This window comes from Apteryx rowi, unplaced genomic scaffold, assembly GCF_003343035.1.
Source record: "Apteryx rowi isolate R43461 unplaced genomic scaffold, aptRow1 scaffold_98, whole genome shotgun sequence".
Taxonomy (NCBI): Eukaryota; Metazoa; Chordata; class Aves; order Apterygiformes; family Apterygidae; genus Apteryx; species Apteryx rowi.
Window position 1 is genome coordinate 2,065,700 of NW_020451293.1, and position 20,035 is coordinate 2,085,734.

The 20,035-nt window shown below is 38.5% G+C and overlaps 1 protein-coding gene across 1 annotated transcript in view; it reads right to left on the reverse strand.

Annotated features, from left to right (window-relative positions):
• DOCK3 (dedicator of cytokinesis 3) overlaps nt 1–20,035 on the reverse strand; it is a 194,611-nt gene that overhangs the window by 52,961 nt on the left and 121,615 nt on the right. Inside the window, exons 16-27 of the mRNA XM_026055042.1 lie at nt 18,372–18,534; nt 17,769–17,875; nt 16,871–17,042; nt 15,931–16,028; nt 13,878–13,961; nt 13,452–13,552; nt 12,770–12,851; nt 7,535–7,705; nt 6,104–6,190; nt 3,607–3,799; nt 1,391–1,518; nt 262–408 (exon numbers count right to left, since the gene is read on the reverse strand). Of these exons, the coding sequence (XP_025910827.1) occupies nt 262–408; nt 1,391–1,518; nt 3,607–3,799; nt 6,104–6,190; nt 7,535–7,705; nt 12,770–12,851; nt 13,452–13,552; nt 13,878–13,961; nt 15,931–16,028; nt 16,871–17,042; nt 17,769–17,875; nt 18,372–18,534 (1,533 nt within the window). The remainder of the gene's footprint in view (nt 1–261; nt 409–1,390; nt 1,519–3,606; nt 3,800–6,103; nt 6,191–7,534; nt 7,706–12,769; nt 12,852–13,451; nt 13,553–13,877; nt 13,962–15,930; nt 16,029–16,870; nt 17,043–17,768; nt 17,876–18,371; nt 18,535–20,035) is intronic.

Sequence of the window (20,035 nt, forward strand, 5' to 3'; positions counted from 1 at the left end):
CTAGTCAGCATGTGCCTCAAATTCTAAAAGACAATCCAAGGAAATAAACTGGAAATCCACAATAGCTTCCCAGGCCCCAAGGCTTCCTGCAGGCCTCACTACTGCACAGAGGAAGGACTGGATCGGCGGTTCATAAGGCAAAGAAACAAAACCCTGGGCATTCATGCAGCAGAGAGAATGATAATGAGGTGCAGGTGGTGGTGAGGGACTGAACCAAAGGTTAGAGAAGCAGGAAATAGAAACTGATTGTTAGTTACTAACAGTGATTTCTGCTGTGCACTGCGGGCAACGCTGCCCTCTTACCGCCTCCTGAGACTGCGATTTACTCATGATTGTAAGCAGAGTTTGTAAAAGCACATCCAGGAGGCTCTCCACCATCATCTCAACCTCCTCCACGACATCTCCCTCCTACAGCAAGTGGTGAGCAAACAGACAGTTAGCGACTGTGGAGAGAACGGAAGAGGCAAAGCAATTCTGCTGAGCCAGCCATACCACAAACACTCGTTTTGATGAAACTTGCAGAGAAGAAATGGAGACCTCCATAATGGAGGTTCAGAGAAGTACGATAAAATTCATCATGGCTACGAGACACTGCTGGGATGCCAACGTACTTGTCCCTACCTTATCTCCTCCCTTTCCAATGCAAATACTCAGGGTCACACAGCAAAAAAGGTCTGCATAYACTCTAGAACACAATGGGATCAAATTGTGTTCAATAGCCTTTATTCTATGGTAGCATGAATTTCGCCTATTATCATGATACCTTTCTTCTCATTCCTTTCACACAAAACTAACTTGTAATTGGAAATACTCATCGGTGTGATTTATATTTAGCACCATGAACTCCTCCGTTAGAGTCAGTTCGGGACACTTCACCACCATCTATTTGTGAGCATTGCTTTAAATGATCAAGATAACATTTGAGATCAGAGTATTATGATAATCAAAGCCGGGTGTTTAACTCAGCAGCAATTTCTGAAAGTATGTGTAATTTCATTGATTGGATAATTTTAGAGTATTCTCTTAACATGAATCATAAAGTGCTAGTTACTGTCTCTTGCAGAACTACAAGTCCTAGAGCTGTGTAGGGCTTTTGAACTCCAACGACATCTGAGTTCTGGGCTTGGATGAAGAAAATTAAACAGTGTCAAACCTGGTAAACGCGTATGCTTTTTCCCCCTCCTAACAGCAAGAACACTGTGTAATCAGAATGCTCTGAGTCACACACACAAAAGCAGACACTCATTTCAGATGTTCTCCTGCTGACAGAAAATTAGCAGAATTTTGTTTTCAAAAGGATCTTTGAAAAACCCGTATTAACCGATAAAAATCCCTCAGTCTTCAGTTTACTAATTTAGTGGTGGAATTAAAAAGTCAAGCAGAAGATTACCAAAGAGCTGGTCTTGATTATGGAGAAGATACTACTGAGGATCCCAGAGCAGATGAGTAGCTCCTTCTGCTGTCGTAAGTGAAGGTGAATGTGGTGAAGAACCACAGGTAGCAGGATGCGTCGGGACTCTGAAAGAGGGAAAAATGAGATCATGTTTTTTCCAGAAGAGACTTGAATTTCAACCATCCCCATCAACAGCCTTTTGGTATTTTGGAGAAACTGGACACTCAGAATTAAAAGAAGATGCTAATTACAGTAAAATCTGTATATCGCATACTGATAAACAGCATACTTGATTAAGTGGTGCAACTTCTATGGTACCAGTTTCTGATAACACACTTCCAAGAACTCTATATAATTAATTAATAGCACGCCTAGTTCCAAAAGTTCATAAAAGCAGTACGCATGATGTGTGCAATAGTGATTCAGCTTGGAAATAACAGTTGTGAATGAACACTTGCTAGTATGAATTACCTATTGTGCAGACTCTCCTCACTTCATGATGCCTTCTGGCTCTATTGTCACAGCTAACAGAGCTCCTTCAATATTTTTTCCCTCTTGGGAAATTTGTTAATTCTTCTCCTTTAGCAGGCTTACAAAACTTTAACCCTATTACAGAAGGGAGAGTTTCGAACGTCTGGGAAGCAGTAGCAACTCGGATTTCGCTCCACGTGCTTCTCCTTTTATAGAAATTCTTCCTAATGGTAATGCCTTCATCACTTACTGCTGGGCTGTGTCTCTACTTCAAGCTAGGAACAACCATTCTAAAACAGGTAGCAGCTGCAGAAAACAGCAGCCAAAACAGGAAAAATAAGTGGCACCACATCAGCAAACTGCCTGATAGGACAAAAAACAAGTTATCACCAGATAGGAGGCAAGAAAGAGGAATGGACTTCTCTTCAATTGCAAGGACTAAAGAACAGGTAGGGTGGGCAGGCAAAAGATGACTTTGAACACTAGATTCATCTTCCTAGAGGCAGACAGAGCTTCATGGTTGACATGGGAGTYGAGTACTGGGTCATGCCTCCATAGGAAGGAACAGGAGAAGGGAAAATGCGGCATATATACGCTCACAGCTGCTTTGCAGCATTGAAGCTTGCGTTCTGGCTTTTGATGTCGTAGTGAGAAGTCATTGTACTGTTCAGCAGCTAAAAGCATCACTGGCTGCCAGTATTATTGTGGAGGAGAAAGGAAGGTTAATGGGAGGCACTAAAGCCCCTTGACCCTGTGGGTAAAGTTGCACCTGGCTTTATTAAGAAGGCAGAAGAGATAAAGGAGAGGTTATTAAAAATATGCATCAGTTTTGCTAATTTGTCCATGACTTGGAAGCTGCGAAGACAAATACCTGAACCACTAGGTTCAAAACACTATAATTGGATAAAACACCTTGCCTGTGTCACAACCACCTTTGGACAAATCTACTCATTCCCTGCACTCTCTTCCTTGTATTTTACGAAATGTAACTTCAAATTACAAAAAATAAACAGWTGTTTATAAATAATTACCGTGGACAGTTTAAGCATGGTTTTGTTCTRTGATCATTCTCACCTTGAACTGAGTAGAATAATTTGAGTGCACTAAATTGAGATCCTCATTACATGGAAGAGAAGCCCTATRGTGCCTTTCATCTTCCGCTATTATCTTCACAACTTTTTCCATTCAGACCTTTATGCACGAAATAAACTCCCAATCTTCTACCCTTCTTCATTCAATCCATCCTAAAGAATTACTAATAAATTGAGCCATACAAATATTAAAGTTATAATGTAAAGATTAAAYATATTTTAAAAGAATGTGGTGGGTTTCGCCTGTAATTTTATCGCTGTTTCTCTTCTGAGACRATAAGCTTGCTAGAAAGGAGGTTATCTTCATATCCATGCCTTTGAAAATGATAGTAATAAACAGTAGAAGAGTAATACTAAGTATCAAGTGAGATTTGACAGTTTGAATAGTTGATTTGTTCATTTACATATTTTTAATCAACCTTTGGGAACTAAAATTTATCCAGGATAGATTTATTAACATTTTCTCTTACAGGAAAACTTGTAACATAATACCCACAGTGAGTATATGAAACAAYGATGCCACCAAAATAATTTCCAAGATTTTTAGCATTCGGCAATCAACTGTTTGCAACACAGCAACTGCAAAAGAAGTGTAAAGTGCTCCTGCTCTTGGTTAACAGCAAGACYGAGACTCAGAAACTGCTGTCTTACCTGAGAAAGAGAACAGGCGGCTGTCAACAGTGCGTGCAATAGACTGTAGCTTAACAACATCCATGGATTGCCCAATATGTACCGTACTGGGCATGCTGCCCAGGGTACCCCTCACAAACTCTGCTACTTCCTGCACAGTGAACATCTGTAGCAGCTCGTCAAAGATAGCTGGGAAGGAGTTCAACAAAGCAGCCTGAAAAGAGCAAATGAAGAAACTGAAAATTCTGAATTCTGGAACTCCATCTAAAGGCCGTGAAGTAGAAAGAAACAACAGCAGACCTGAATTAAGGGTCTGCAGAAAGCTACTAAATAGTGCATTATGGCTGGTGTTAATGTTTTGTAATACCTAAAGTTCACAGATGTAGCATATTAAAAAATAAAAATAAAAAAAATCAAGCTCTGTTGCAATATTAAGTCACAGGATGAGCTGAGCACATAGTTACTATAAAGCTTCAAAATGCTATACTTTAGGCCATAGCTTATAAAATGATGTCTTAAAGACAGAAAAAGATTCAGGCAGAGAAGAACAGAAAACAGTCCATTTTTGTTGATTTACTCTTTTAAATAAAATGCAAAACRTTTTCCTGATTAGAAAGCTCAATACAAATTCTTGTACTAAGCAACTAAATAAGAGTGTTAAAACTCTGCTCAAAACATTTTAAAGAAGATGCTGATAGACCCTTAACCACAGCAGCACTGCCATGTGCTATCGCAGCACTTCTAAAAGAAGGGCAGGGTGCAATTGCATGTGAAAGAGGCATCACGTCATGCAAGTCAGAGTGCACATGACTCTTGCAATAAGCGATATTTCCAGTAAGCTTCAGCTACCCTCAAAAATGTTTCTTGAAGAGCAGAAAAAAGATCAACACAACAAAAATCAAGCTCTTCATCTCATATTTTACCCTTTTTCGATTAACTTCTTCATAACCATAGAAAATTTCATGCATCACCCTATTCTCAGTATCCACAGGTTTGGTGTCATACCTAACAACTGTCACTCACCTCTAATACAGAGGATGTTTTAAAATTCTTCTTTTTCTTCCTTTACATACTATCCAAGATCCATCCTTATTTCCTTCATTATGATTGTTAAACTGCTGTATTCCCTGGTTTTGATTCGGCTACCTTCCCTCCCATCTACCCCAGCGTCTCCACCACCCACACACACTTCCCTTCTCGCTGCTTGGACCTCACTTTTCGGAGACTCTTCATCCAAACCACATTGACTTGCCGCAATAGTTCAAATCTACCAAACCTTGTAGCAGATCTGTTTGCCCTACCCGAGTCTCACCACTAATCATTACTTTCTTCAAGCTCTACTTTTCTTCACATATTTTTTGTTTTCTCATTCCACAAACATTTCTGTACTTTTCCCGTGCCGGCTCTCACACTTGGGATGTCCTTCCTAATCCCATATAATATACAGCTTCCTTCCTCCCCAAGCCCTTCCTCAAATTATCTTTTCCTTCAAACAACCATGTCTGTTTTATAGCCTCTTAGCAACAAAGTATAAACTACGTTTATAACTAACATAGCAAACACTGTAGAGCCCATTAAATTAGTCTGAATAGAACTTTACCTCTTTCTTCTTCTTGCTCTCTCTCTCAACATCTTGTCTTGTTACAATCAATTCAGATCACATAAAAACCCACACAGTCTCCTGAGTGTTGWCACCTATTTGTTGCTACGTTCATACAATGTACTAACAAAATAAACAGATATGAATTGTTTGAAATAGTTCATGGCACTCTCGGAAGGCTACAACAGCTGCAAATCYATTCATCACCTTTATCTTTGGGATGATGCAAGTGAAATCACAACACTGGCTCAACAAATCCTTACTAAAGTTTTCCTAAACTTATTTCTAACTATTACTATGAAGCAGAAGGGATTCTGTAGTGATTTAGGACATCCAGTAGTAATTTAAGGATATGCAGGAAATCTCTTCAAGGAGCTTTGGAGCCATTTGTGGAAGAGCCACACTGTGTCATCAGTTCCTTGAAGGGCAGGGCCCTTCTCTGTACGAGACCCTCACCTTTTCTGCAACATCAGTCTTGTCAAACGAATTGCCTGGAAGCAAGGACACAGCCTGTTTTAATCTCACTGCTGGAAACAACCGTACTGAGAGATCTCTAATATCCAGGATAAGTCAGCAAACATGAGGAAGAATGCTTTTGCTAGGGCCTCAAGCATTCCTGTAGATATTTAATGGTTCTCCAGGTTTCTGGAACTAGAACACACTCTCCTTGATTCTCCTGAACAAGCTGATTTATATAAGTCTTGGGTATGCCCTTAATACCATCTTTTCAGTGTGCTGATGCCCTAAGCTGTTCAATTATTTACTGAAGTATTCCCCATTTCCTAGTTTAAAGTACCAGCCAGTTAAACACTAAATTCCAGTTTATATGCAGGAAAAGATGGATTGGGGTAGGGAAAAGGGAGTCACTGGCAACATCCACGATCAAATATTTGTGCAGTTGTGGGGATCATTACTTACAGAGTTAAATGTCGGCCTTGAAGTACCACCACATTTTTGTGGGGCACATGTCCCAGCTCCGCTCACCTGCCCTCCAGGCTGAGAGGCCTATGGGGCAATTGGGATCAAGGGGCAACACAGTGGCACGGGGGAAAACAAAAGTAAACTTTTCAAAGATTAAACAAGGACAGGCTTCACAAATTACAAAATTCTGAAGAAAAGATAGTAAGCCAGAGAGTAGCGAGAGAAAGCAAAGCAAAAAAAAAAAAAAAAAAAAAAAAAAAAATAAAAAAAAGAGAGAGAGAGCAAAAGAGAAAAGGGAAAATAACCCCATCCTCAAATCCAGTCTCCCTCTATACCTGTGATCATCACAAGTAAAAATAAATACAGCCTGCATTCACAAGATGTTGTTTCCACTCACTGTCCCTTYGCCTGCAAAAGTGTGTGCACTGGTTTTTCATGTTCCTGGCGCATCTTATTACACCCACTAATGGTCGATTAAATCAAAGATTAGAGCAGCTGTTCTCAAAATCTTTTAGAGCACCTTATCTAGGAAAGAGATCATATTGCTGACTGCTTCCCTAACCACTGGAATCACTGTTTTGTTGTGACATTTACAGCAACTGTGTCTTTGACAAATTACACTAGGAGTATGTTCAAAACATCTGCAAATACCTTAGTAAAATTTAGGATTACTAATCACTTTCTTCTTGCTAGCAAGTTCTAGATGGTCCATCATTTGAAATTGTCTAAGCTGAGGCATATACACCTAGCATTTGACATTACTATTTAAAATTTTAAAATACAAAAGTATATAATTCACAATAGTGGTCCTTAAAATAAGGAACAAAACCTAGCAACATTCTTACTCTCTTTGAGTAGTATCTTAAGCCCACATGAAGTCCCACAGAAGTCATCTGGGCCATACTAAAACTAATGTATTAAATGTGAGTGTGGGTATCACACTGTGCTTGTGGTCAGGCTGCATATGATTCTGCCAGTAACATTAAAGTATGCTGAAATGAAGTTTTTCTGATTGTTAGTACATCAATTCAACTTCTCTGCTGTGACATTGCTGTGACCCTGTGTATTGACTTGAGCTACCACAATTAAGGATTTAACATTTCTTTGTGCCAACTTCAAGGCCTGCTTATTAATAAGAGACGTGACGATAAAGTTTACTTTTAAAAAGAGCAAAAATTGTACCCTGATGTGACGATTAAGTCATTTTCTTCTTGAGAATAAACACTTCAGCTCATCTGTATCTGTGAGCTGGTGCAGAGCTACTGGCTAATAATATTAACTGGCTATGTCTCATTTTTCAGTATCATCAGCTTGTTAGAGAAAATTCTATTAAGCTGCACTTGATCATCATATGCACATATACAACTTGTGCAGAAAAGAGCTGCCTTTTGGCTTGCTAATTAAACTGAAGTGTAGAAAATAGCAAACCTGTGTGAAGATGAGAGTCTCAGAGCTCCTGCTGTCCAAGCTGAGCACAAATCTGATGGACTGGAAAAGCTCTTGGATGCTGGAGCGGAACTGTTCCTCCTCCATCCCGCAAGTAGCTCTGGAGTAAAGGATCCGAGATTGGACAATGAACTTGAAAAGATATTCCAAGGCCTTAAGGAGCAGGAGAGGAAGAAGATTAAGACAGAGAAAGAGAGAAGGAAAAACAAAGTAGCTTTAAAGAGAACCAGGAAAGATTCTAGGTGCACAATTAATAACTAAAATCTTCAGCTTTAGAAAACAGAAAAGAAAAAACAGGTTTTGTAAGTTATATAACTCAGTTAAGGAAGAGCTACTTATAGGCACGTATTTCTTCATAACCAATAATCTTTGTTACTGATATGTCCCACTAACAGAAAAGGTATGCATTTAACTTAAATAGACAAACTTGAGTTACATAATTTGAAGAAAATCTTGGTGAAGGTAAGAGATTTGGCATGATGATTTAAAGACTCTGAAGAAACTATTTTCCTTGTTTTYATTTGGGTTTCTCCTTGAATCACTTGAGTTAGCTATCTGGATTAAGACAGAAGGACAGTCAGTGGAACAGGAGAAGGCTTACTTGGAAAAAGGAATACCTACTCTTCAATATGAACGCAATAGCAAGGTCTCCCTTTATTTCTTGCAACGACATGTACAAACAGAAATAGATGCAGAAATAGAAGAAGACAAGAGCCGCATGTGAAGTCCTCTGGCAGCCCATAACAGTAGCAAGGAGCAGTTGTACTATAGTAAATGGGTATCTTTTTACTTCCAGCTAGGTTAAGTTAAAAGATTCTTTCTTTTTTATCCTCAGACAGGAAACTTGGAGAGCACCCAGCAGCAGGAGAATAACCTCTACAGAAGATGGCATTTAACACCATTATACAATGTGTGATAGCTGCTGAAAAGTGGATCGTTTTGTAGTGGRAAGCAAATTTGCTCTATGGCATGTCTAGAAGTCTGAATTCGCAATCTAAACATCTTTAACCAACATTTTGTAAATGACGTTATTCAGAACCCCAGTCTACATGAGACATTTTAATATATCACCATTCATTTGGCAGCAGTGTCAGTGAAGAAATATATATTGTCCTATGCGGCATTTACCATGCTTGCCAGTCTCTCACAATTGAAGGTGCTCACATAGAAATGGCTATTATAGCAATGTAATATCCCACATGACACCAAGACCCTTCTGATTCTTTGGTGTACACAGCAGTCAATATTGAAATGCACTTCGCATCAGTGCCATTTAGACTTTACTCTTTCCCTTAGTGTTTAAAGTGAGATGCCATTAAGGCAGCATTAAGGGACGACATGATGTATAGTTTGATGATATCATCATAATTTAGCACAGGAGACAAACAAYGGGCTGGAATGCCAGGAATCATAGTTTACAGAGAAACATTTGTAATATTCCACTGCACTGGCTGAAAAGTATTCCTTCTCTGCTTCACTGTTTGGAAGTTGAAGTTGAATTGTGAGGACAACTTTTGCCCTCATGATGTATTTTTACATCCATAAACCAGCCCTTATTGAACCACCACACAATGCATGAATACACAATGCTACAACCTAAGTTTTAAAACTCTACAGCTTTAAGGACAAAAATGGGAATGTGAAATTCCTCATAAACCCATCTTAGTTTTCAAAATTCCACTGATATTTAAAGCCCTTTTTTGAGGAATGACGGCAGCTTTGGTAATCTGGCCGTACATTATYTATATTTCTCCTGTAAAACATCTCCCAGTGAAGTGTCCTTTCATCAAAGAACTTCAACGGAAAATAACAGCTTATATTCCTGGACAGTTTCCAGACAAAGGTGAATTAGTTCACAAAACTCAGCTCTCTAAGGTTAGCATCTCTGCTGCTAACACTAAATACAGCAAGTCAAGTGCAGGTACAAGCTGTTTTATGGTTTTGATACAGACAACCATAATTCTATCATTAAAGCATGCAACTTTAACGCAAAGATTAGGTTTCACGATGAATCAGGGGATTTATGTACGAAGTTCTGTAATTCTCTGTTGAAAGAGAAATGACATGCTTTCAAAGACGCACTATATCCCAACCTAAATAGTTGTCTAGAATGAACTCTTAAAAGCAGTTCACCAGAGTGAAGTGTGTTTGCAAATATATGGTTGAGATGGCAAAAACACAAACCAAGCCCTGTTAGAGCAAGCAGCAGTTAGACTAACTTTGCATCTTACTACTTACACAATCACAGATAAGATGCATACAGGCCCTTACAGATGCAGAAGGGCACTGAAATAAAATCCCAGTCCCTGAGAGGGGTCCACACACCAATCACTTGTGATCGGAAACCTAAAGACTCGTGGTACCATCACAAAGAAAAACTTTTCCCAGTGTACTCCAAGAGAGAGAGAAAGGGGGTAAGGAATGTGTATATAGATAACACATCTCAAAGAACTACCAGTTACTGATGAGTGACCTTCCTTTCTTCTCTGACTGTCCATATGCATGTTCATTCTGTGAATACAGAAGCAGCACATCTGAACTTGCACAGATTCATAGTCAGCTGCAGTGTCCCAGCAGAATTAAGAGATACTCTTCAGAGACACGACTAAAGTCACTTGAGCATTCAAGGAGCATGTCCAGACATTATTTGATAGTTTTGCTGCAGGACATTCATAGCATACCCAGTGGCCAGTCTTGTGGATAGTACAACTGCACATCTGGACTCCTCTGCCACAGCAGCAAAGACTGTTCAATTAGAACAAAAGGCAAACTGCACCTGATATTCAGTGTATGAACAGGTGAATCAACTTCGGATAAATGTGCTTAAAGAAGAAACACAGATTAATTTCCTAACCCAAGAAATTCAAAGATTACTTTGGGAAAGAATCTTGGGTATGTACAGCTGGTAACCTTATTTAAGTGTAAAGAGGATTAGCTCTAAAGATCTGAATCTCCTTCACCTTCCTAGCCAAAGTGAATAACAGTCATCTTCAAAAAATCTTCATCTTCATCAAAAAATGAAGAAATGAGTATGCAGGCACAGTCACAAAGGAAAGCCCCAAACAAGAGATCAACATCAGGTCAAAATCCCAAYGAGGAACTAGAATTTCAACTGGAAGGTCTCGTTTTGTTGTCCTTTATGAAATCTCACTGCGGCTCATCAGAAGAACATGAACAGTCCTTCATATGAGTAAATAAGAGAATGTTTGCAAGCTGCAACTTCACCAAACTAAAATACAGAGAGTAGCCTATGAGCATAAGGAGAGACACTCTTGCAGGGATAACAGGTTTTATTCAAACACTGCATGGAAAAGCTGATCCACTTAGCCATTCAAGTGCAGCTAGCAAACTTCTGCCTGCTACTGACAATGCATTTTCCAGAAAACAGCATACTCACTTCAAGCTCAGGAAGCTCACTTCTTACTACTGCTCTAACACTCAGTAGTAAAATAAAATGTGCAGAGATTCAAGTGAAGGTACCAGCTGAGTCCTGTGAGATCAGAGGTGAGACCTGGGGCAAAGTCCAAGGCACACACGATAAAAAAAAGGCGCAAATCCCAAAAGCAGGCTGACCAAGGTGGAGCTATCATAGTTACCTCAGCAATGTTCTGGTGTTTCTGAAGATTCCTGGAAAGAGTGAGACTGCAGAAAATGTAAATCGGCAAATGAGATAATTATTTCTGAATGACGTAATTAAGAACAAGTTCAGAGACAGACTGGTCTTAAAAGCAACAGACAGACATTTCTTTTTGGAAATCCAAGGTGAAGAGAATAATTTTGAAGAATCCCCAGGCTCAGAGGAAAGGCTGAGAACATAATTCTGAATCTCTCATTAACCAGCTTCCCCGCCTGGCATGGCTCAGAAAATGTGTTCAGGGTTTTCAAGATGGGGAGTAATAAAAATCCTTCCCAAATAAGGAAKGATGAGGATGGAAACAAGCAGGATGAGAAAGTTGAGATTGCAGCAGAATTTCTTGAAAAGACATCTTTGGCCCTTTTTTTTTTCATTGCCTATGAATCTGTAGCTGAAAGGCATTACAGAAAAATAAGTTTCTAAGCATGTGAATATCTACAAAAGACAAACATTGGTAATGCCCAAGATCTTGAAAGCCAGTTAATAGAGGTGATGCTATATCATTCAAATGGAACAAGTTTTCTNAAAAAAAAAAAAAAAAGGGAAGAAAAAGAAGAAAAAAAAAAAGAAAAGACCTCCTCAGAAAAGCTGACTAAATTGGACCAAAAGAGACAAAACAAAGATAAAAAATATCACAAGAGAAAAAAATTAGCAATAATAAAGTCTGAAAGGTCTGCCATAACACGAGCATAACACGAGCATAAAGACATTTACAAGGGAAATTAAAGAAGTAATATATGCTTTACATATTTGTACTCATGTGGAAAAATGGGAAAAAAGAGGGCAAATACCTGCCACTACTACTAGTTCTAAAACTCCCCAGTTTTGAATGCTTGGACATAAACCTACACACAGTAAGAAGGTACATATGGACAATCACTCAAAGAAAACCAAATTCCTGCAAGTTTGGAATCTTGTRTTTATGTATTTATGCAATATCTTTTTGTTTTTACAATTATCTATAGTAAAAATAATACTTAATTCATTCTCTGAATTTTCTGCAAGAGCACCAAAAATATCCCCTTTGTTCACACACCGTGTCTTCCTGCAAGATCATACTCTTGGCATGAAACAGTGATTCAAGTGCAATGATAGCTGTTAAAATCTCCATGCAGTTGAAGGCTCATTTATCTGCTTCTTAAAATGCTCCAGAACTTCAACCAATGATACAATGAAGCTGTCACAGCCAGAAACAAAAAGCCTATCTTTGATACCCAGCAGCTGTGCTTACTACATTTAAAATACTGCTTCTTGAAGAGCAAGGTATAGATGAAATATATACGGCCAGTGCATATACAGTCCATGCAAGACTCACTTAAGTCTTCATTATGGCTCCAATAGGACTTAAGAAGACATAGTTCTTCCATTTTTTCTGCTCAAGAGTGAATCTCACCCCAGAATTAGAATTTTACCCCCCMAAAAAACTTAAGACTTAAAATTAAAATTTTAATTTTTTTWAAATATAATAACTTAAAAAAGTAGAAAGTGAGCGCCAGACTACACTTAATTTTATTTATAGCTTCTCCAGAGCTTTTGTAGTCACAGACGTAATAAACGCTCAAGCACTTCTGTTGAATACATACTCTCATTGCTTCCTGGATGTGGTCTTGTCGTACAAGCTCAGCTGAGCGGTCCATGTACCACTTCAAACATCGGATCAATTCTCTGAATATAATACACAGTGAAAGAAAGAGAAACCTTCAGCATCATGTTAAAATTAGTCAAGCAACAAATATTTTGGTTTTAGGGAGAATTGTATAAGCTRGAGTCTTATTTCACTCCATTTCAATGATTAGCTATAACTGTACTAGCTACTGAATTTGCATAACATATACATTTATTTAAATTTCAAAACCAGAAAAGATTTCTTCTCTGTAATTGACTTAGATCATGAAAACCTCTGAGAGAACATCAAAAAGATGTTGATAAAGAGATAGCTTTGATAAGGGCAAGCAGTATCATCCCAAAACTAAAACATACTCATTTTTTCTTTTTGCTAAGAAATTTCAGATCTCTAAGTAAGCAGTTGTTGGAAACTGAAATCACAAAGAAAATAAATTCAGAAAAAGCCCAGATAAAATCCAAAGTCTGCTCACTCCTAGCAACAGGTAATATTCAGCAGCTTTTCTCCAAAACTGTGCAGTCAAACTTATCTGGCTAGTTCTGCTTTCGAAAACCTCTGCTAACATAATGATTATGATTCTGATGGTCACATCATTTGAAAGCTTGATAATACTGTGTTTTGAAGGGATAAACATAACCTACTTGTAAGCCAGTGCTCCTGCAAAGTGCTTCTGAATGTAAGTGTCCATCACAGGTCGAAAATGAAAATACTTGCTATCACGCAGCAGATTTATGATGAACACCTGAGGGAGAGGAAAGAGTGAACCCCTACTAAAACAAATTGCACACAGTCACTAGGGTTCTATAAACAAGCTACGCAAGCTAAGGAACAATAAGATTCATGAGTTTCTATAAACAGTCAATAGCTGTGTTGTTAGATGTTATTGTTCCCTTCTCCCAAGCGATGGCAAATATTGTTCTCCTTATATCTGTCGGTTGTAGATTATTATAAAAAACATAAGGCTGGATAGAGTGGAAAATTTCATACTTCGTGGAAGTAAAATACTGGTGAAATGGCACTAAGAAATTAAAAATACGATAAAGGAAAGTGACAACTCAGCAGCTTACCAAAGAYTGAAAGACCAGCAGCCCATACTTTTCTGTGTTGTCATCCAAAACTACAAACAACGTGTCGAGAATATCTTGTAGGAACTAAAATGACAAGATTAAGCAGAGAGTTTCAAATGCAATTATACTCCAAAGCCAGATTATTCCCCCTCCCTTGAAACCTGTCATACATCTGGATATCTTTGTGAAACATTTTCCTGGGACAAACCATTTCTGGTTCATCTATACGATGTGACAGATTTTTATTGGTTTTTAGTAAGGAGACTTTTTCTCTTTGCAAAGAATATTCTTAAAATAAAATGTCAGAAAAACAGCAATAAAAAAAAATCTTCACCCTGTGTACGGTTTGTAAATATATAACTGAGTGTTCCTTTCACAGTTCCTTAGCTGACCAAATGCATAGCCTAACAGTGGCAAAATGTCCTATTTCTATTCTCATATCGTAGCAGTAAAACAGATACTGTTCTTCACCAAATAGAAGACATGGAAGCACATTAACATGGTGCTCCAAATTATATTTAATATTAAAAGCTTTTGTTATATGACAGAATGTAGAGGTTTTGTAATAAGCATTAATTGATTCAAACCACATATTGCCAACTGTTTTTCATCCGTACCCCTGCAGTTTACTGAATGCTGATCATTCAGTGATTTTCTGTCCTGAAAGCACAGTCCTCAGAAAGGATCACTATGAAGATGAATGCTGAAGATGAAGTCAACTGCTGATTCTGTCATCAAGATTTTGTAATCCATTCTAACTACATTTCTAATGTGGGAAACAAGAAATAAAACAATTTATGAAGCCTCTGAAAGGCCAGAACAAATTTCTTTTGTCTGAATTATTCCACTCCATTCTTCTTATCCCAATGACAAATGGCAGCCAGTCTGGGGAGAGAATCTATTATCTTTCCCCTTGGAACAATCTATGTTTTTCTCTATAAAAATCAGGTATTTGTACTGCCTTACAAACCAAGCGTACAAAATATGAAATTCGTGAAAGATTCAAATACAGGGGACATGGGAGTTTCCTTCTGTGATAGTGTTACAAAAATTATCATGAAAGTCAAAATTCAAGATATGGCAGCGTTCACATGAATTACAAYGAAGTGGCTGTAATCATAAATAAGCAATCAAGTGATGGAATTTTTGTTTGGTTTATTTTTGTTTGCTTGCTGTTACATATTTATCTCCTTTTATCTCCTAAAATTGTCTGAGGGATTGCTGTTGTTGCCTTTGCATCTGGAACACACTGTTTTTGCCAAGACCACAAGTATTMAAATGCATTTTGAGGTTCCTTTGAGATAAGGAAGTTTGGGTCACATAAAGAATTGGCATATAGAGCAACYGTGACTACAAAATATGGTGAAATTATCAGCTAGGAGATAGATTCCTAACAGGTTAGACAAGTCAGAGAGCAATTGGTGCACTTGGCAACAGCTCTATTTCACAATGCTGGGACAGGAAAACGGGTCTGCAGGATGGTCCATTGGCCTCTTGAGCAGAAGTCAACTTTCAAGGTTTTGCATTTGTTTTGATTCTATGCAGAATGTTTAGAACATATTTGCAAAATAGAAATACAGAGCAGCTCTACTAGCTGGTTGAAAAAGCCAGGTTTTCTGAGTCGGGTTTATTTCCCTCTCTCTAGAAATGAGCAACTTCCCCGATTTCAGAGAACGTCCTTCAGAAAATACTGTTGAAACAGATACAGCTGCATGAAACACCACTGATAGTGGCTATGTCTGCACCAGCAAGCACTGCAGCTCAATACACGTGCATCTACAGAGTGGAACAACTGCTGCTGAGGACCTGATGCTCACAGTACCTCTACGTGAGGGAATTTTACTTTGGACTAGCTCTATTCTGATCCCAAAGACTGAATATCCATTAATTTATCTTCCTGCTCGCTTTCACCTGAAACAAATCCCAATTCATACCCTCTGAGATTTCAGTGTGAATCAAAGCACAGCAAGAGGGAATATTCAGAAGTGYGCTGCAGATCTGAATTGGCATGCTAACCACAGATACATCCACAGACTGTTATTTGACTTAGTACCTTAACAATTTCCTCGCCACTGACGTGTCGCAGTCTTCCTAGGATATCCATTACACGATCTGGGTAAGCTTTCCATTTCAGGAGGGCAAGCAAATCCACTACAGAACAGTGAAAGAGAAAGGTGTACTCAAGATACACTGTTAAGCCAATATCGAGAAGGTAACAGAGACGGGCAGTAACACAGCTGAAATACTTGAGATTCAGTACGGCAGATGTAGAGTACAAGCTTAGCCAGTACATGAAACAACTAAGTGTTTCAATTTCCATTGTATCCTTGGATCTCCAGCTCTAATTTAACTCCTGCTCCTAACACAATACAATAAAGTGAACTATGACATAAGTTAATGAAAAGTCTCTCACACACACACCAAGCTAGCAGGTTAAAAACAAAACCTCAGAACAGCTAGAAGTTTTGCACAGAGGGAAAAACAGCAGCCCCGTAGAGAACAGAGATTCATTACATGTTATAGTGCTGTTCTTGTTGTAGTTCTTATTTYTTGGATAAAAAAAATAAAATTGTGGACAAGCCACTTTTATCCTCCTGTGCCTTAGGGAGCTTGCAGCAACAAGTTTTGATTTACTTAGTAGCTCTGCAAAAGACTAACAAAAAGAACTTAAGATTGTATAAAAGCTCTAACTTTGAATTTTTTTTCTTAGAAGTTTAATTAAAATTAACATTGCTTTAAACATATTACCTTTTGTTTGCACTTACAGAAATGGCTGTTATTTCTCTGTCATGTGTCAATATCCTTATTTCTTCCCCCCCAAATTCTGCTCATTTCAATATACAGTGTTAGTATAGAATTGCATATATATCACCAAATCATAATAAAGAAGCATTTTGGTAAAATAACAGAGAGAGAGCACAAGCACACACATCTTAACTCTCTTTTTCATATTCCCAGTTACCTTGGGCAATTTTGACAGCTTGGCTGCTTACCATTCTGGGTCAGTTTTGTAGAAGAAAGCTGYGTGGAGACTGAGAAGGTCTCTTTGGTGCTACGTTGGAAAATGAGACTGGAAGGGATGTTGGGGCAGCCATTGTAGTCCTCTTTGCAGCAAGGCAGCCCCAGGTACAGTGCGTGATTATTAAATGTGCTGTTCTCATCACACTGCAGACAACAGGAAAGGAAGGGAAATTTTACCAAGACTTATTTCATTTCACACATTCATGCCTTGACAGCAATTGCCTAACAGATCTCCTGGGTGCACAAAAACACTTTTAAGAGAAAGCTGGTCTTACCACCTTCAGGACCAGTGCATRCATAAAATAGACCCAGCTTCAGAAAACGTGGTCTCCTAGCTATTGCTTCCTTACAACTTCCAGGATCTTTCAGCTGTACAATTTACTGTGGCTTGCTGAAAGTCACACTGAAGAATAAACTGAGATAAATCAGCAGGAAGAAAAAACCCCACCCTGCTACAGCATTGCTGAGCTGTAGCATTGTAACATGCTGGATTTGAAATCTTGGGGCAAAACATCATGATTTTATGGCAAAAAGGTACACAGTACCATAGGCTGATAAAACTGCTGAATGCTCATGAACACTAGTRTGCCTGAATTCAAAACAGACAGGAATAACAGAAGATAAACCATCATAATCTGAAGGGAAATGGTGAGTTGTACCTAGAGTAAAAAAAAGTATCCATACCTAGTCATATGATTTGGAATTCACAGAATTTTTAAYCTATTATTAATCCATTCTTCACATTTTTCTAATGAGGAGAAAGTAAAAGATAATCTAATGATATTTACTTATTTAAACTGAAGTAGGGATGTAAGTGAAGAGGCTGCAGTGCATGTTTGAAGAACTATGAGATACCTTAAGAATCRGTACCTTATAAACATAAAGCTCGTGAATGTCATCTGACAAGGTAGTGCCATCATCTCTCATTAACGGAGTGAATGCAAAACCAAAGAGCTTCTTTTCCCCCTTGTCTTTTGCTGCAGCAAGAGAGAGAAATAAGGAATTATATTTGTATATATTCTGTCTGTCCATACATACCACAAGCGTATTCACTAACTTCTCTGCATTCTTACCAAAAAGCATAAAGCCCACATAAGAAATGAGATATAACGTACTATGTCTAATAAAAGCCTCAAAACAAATACGCACATGCTGACCATAGTAAAACATAAAATGTATATGCTGTAAAGAAAACATACTACAAGAAAAACACAGCAACAGAACAGCAGGGGAGAACACCTGCAAACTGTTTCACTCTGCACTGGTTGTTCACAAAGTTTTTAATATTTCTGTGCTGTTTTATAACTGTAGCAACAGGCTAATTAACACTGCAGGTTCATTAACATGGTACTTTCACTGTACTTCGAGGTTGCACCCTTTTCCCCTTCCCAATAACAACCCCATCCAACTATCAACTGACAACGGAAAGCCGTTAGCCTTGTTACATTCCCTTTGAATGCGTTTTGCACTCACTGGAGCAATGTCGGAACTCGAACCGCAGGTGAGACCCACGAAACCTGTCTATGGGGATGGGTAACTTGATGATTTCCCCCCAGCGAGGGCTGTTATTGTGGTAAAGGACAAAAGAGTGATATGCGCTCCTGCTCGGCTCTCCCGAGCCCAGGCTGATGCAGTCCTGGAACAAAAGAACACAATTTAAGACTAAAAGACATCACATCACTACATATGAGTCACTTTATTACACTGTGATAACCTTTACATAACTCATATCTTTCTGTAGACATAAAGGGAGAGTCAGAAGCAGAAACTCAGACACAATGAAATCTGAAATTTTTGAAGAGACTGTTTTGGGTCAAAGGATGAGCTACGGGACCTGTGCTACTGAGTGAATTCAACTTGAATTTGTTTGCTCTCCTTCATTATTATTTTAGTTTTCCATCAAGCACAGGATATATTCAATAAACAGGTGAGCACTATTAAAAAAAATGGACTGAACAGACTCATCACTTGTCATATTGGGCTTCTCTGAAAATACCATCTAATCAGATTTCTACTTCTGCATCTCAGAACAGAAACGATACTCGAACTTTTCAAGCTCTTAAAAATGTTGCTCTTTAGCAACTACAACCATCCAGCTGTTGTTCCAGTATCCCAGAAAATTCTGATCAAGTTGTTTCATCAGTGGTAGGCAAAGAATTTCTATTAAAAAGTCATCATGAAAAATACTGCCGCAAAATTTCTAAAATTTCTACATTTGGCTACAAAAAGCTCAGAGATATTGACCAATCTATGTATACTCAAAACACAGATGAAGAAGAACATGAATTCATTTCTTTTAGAAAATAAGGAAACCCTCCGGCACAGCATGAGATGAGAAAGTTAGGAGAAATACTGAAGAAAGAGCTAATAAGGACACTAAAAGGTCCCTGGTAATGAAGGCATAGAGCAGGAAGCATATTTTCTCAAATGAGCACTAACCCATGCTCTAGACTTAGCACTAACAAAAGTGATCTGAAAGATCTACCATCTTTTAAAACCATACAGAAGAGAGACAGTTTAGAGTTTCTTCACTTCTCGTACCTCTAAGCGTAATGAATCCATGAAGAACTAGAATCTAAGCAGACACAACATGAGAAATGGAATATAAATTCTGATGTGAAAGCACCTCTCCATACCCCACGTGGAATACTGTCCCGACAAGAACCACCACAGGGCATTTCCCCAGAGTTCCGAAGGGCTTCCAGTCCCTAAATTCTCTTCTGAGAAGCTGATTTGAGTCAGTCTTTTTTTTTTTTTTTTTATATGTAAGCGAGTGACTACCAAGTCAAGTATATGCCATGAACCAGATCCAGTTAGTTCAGCCAGCGCTAATACTCTCCAGGATTTGAAGAATGTGTGAAGAAGCCCAGAAAGAAAGAAAACTTCACTGGGAATCAATGCAAGAGCAGCCCCTTTGGACACAGTTGCAGAGGCTTTAATCCAAACAGAGTGATTGCAGCATATCCTCAGAGAACTCAAGCATCTCAAGTAAGTTCTTCATAACCATGTGGTAATTGCAACAATCCAGGCCTAAAAATTATTATTTTTTTTATATATAGGAACAAGAATTTAACTGTTGCAGATATTAACAGGCTGGACAGAGTAGCGGTGGCGGTATTTAACAACAGAGTGCCTGT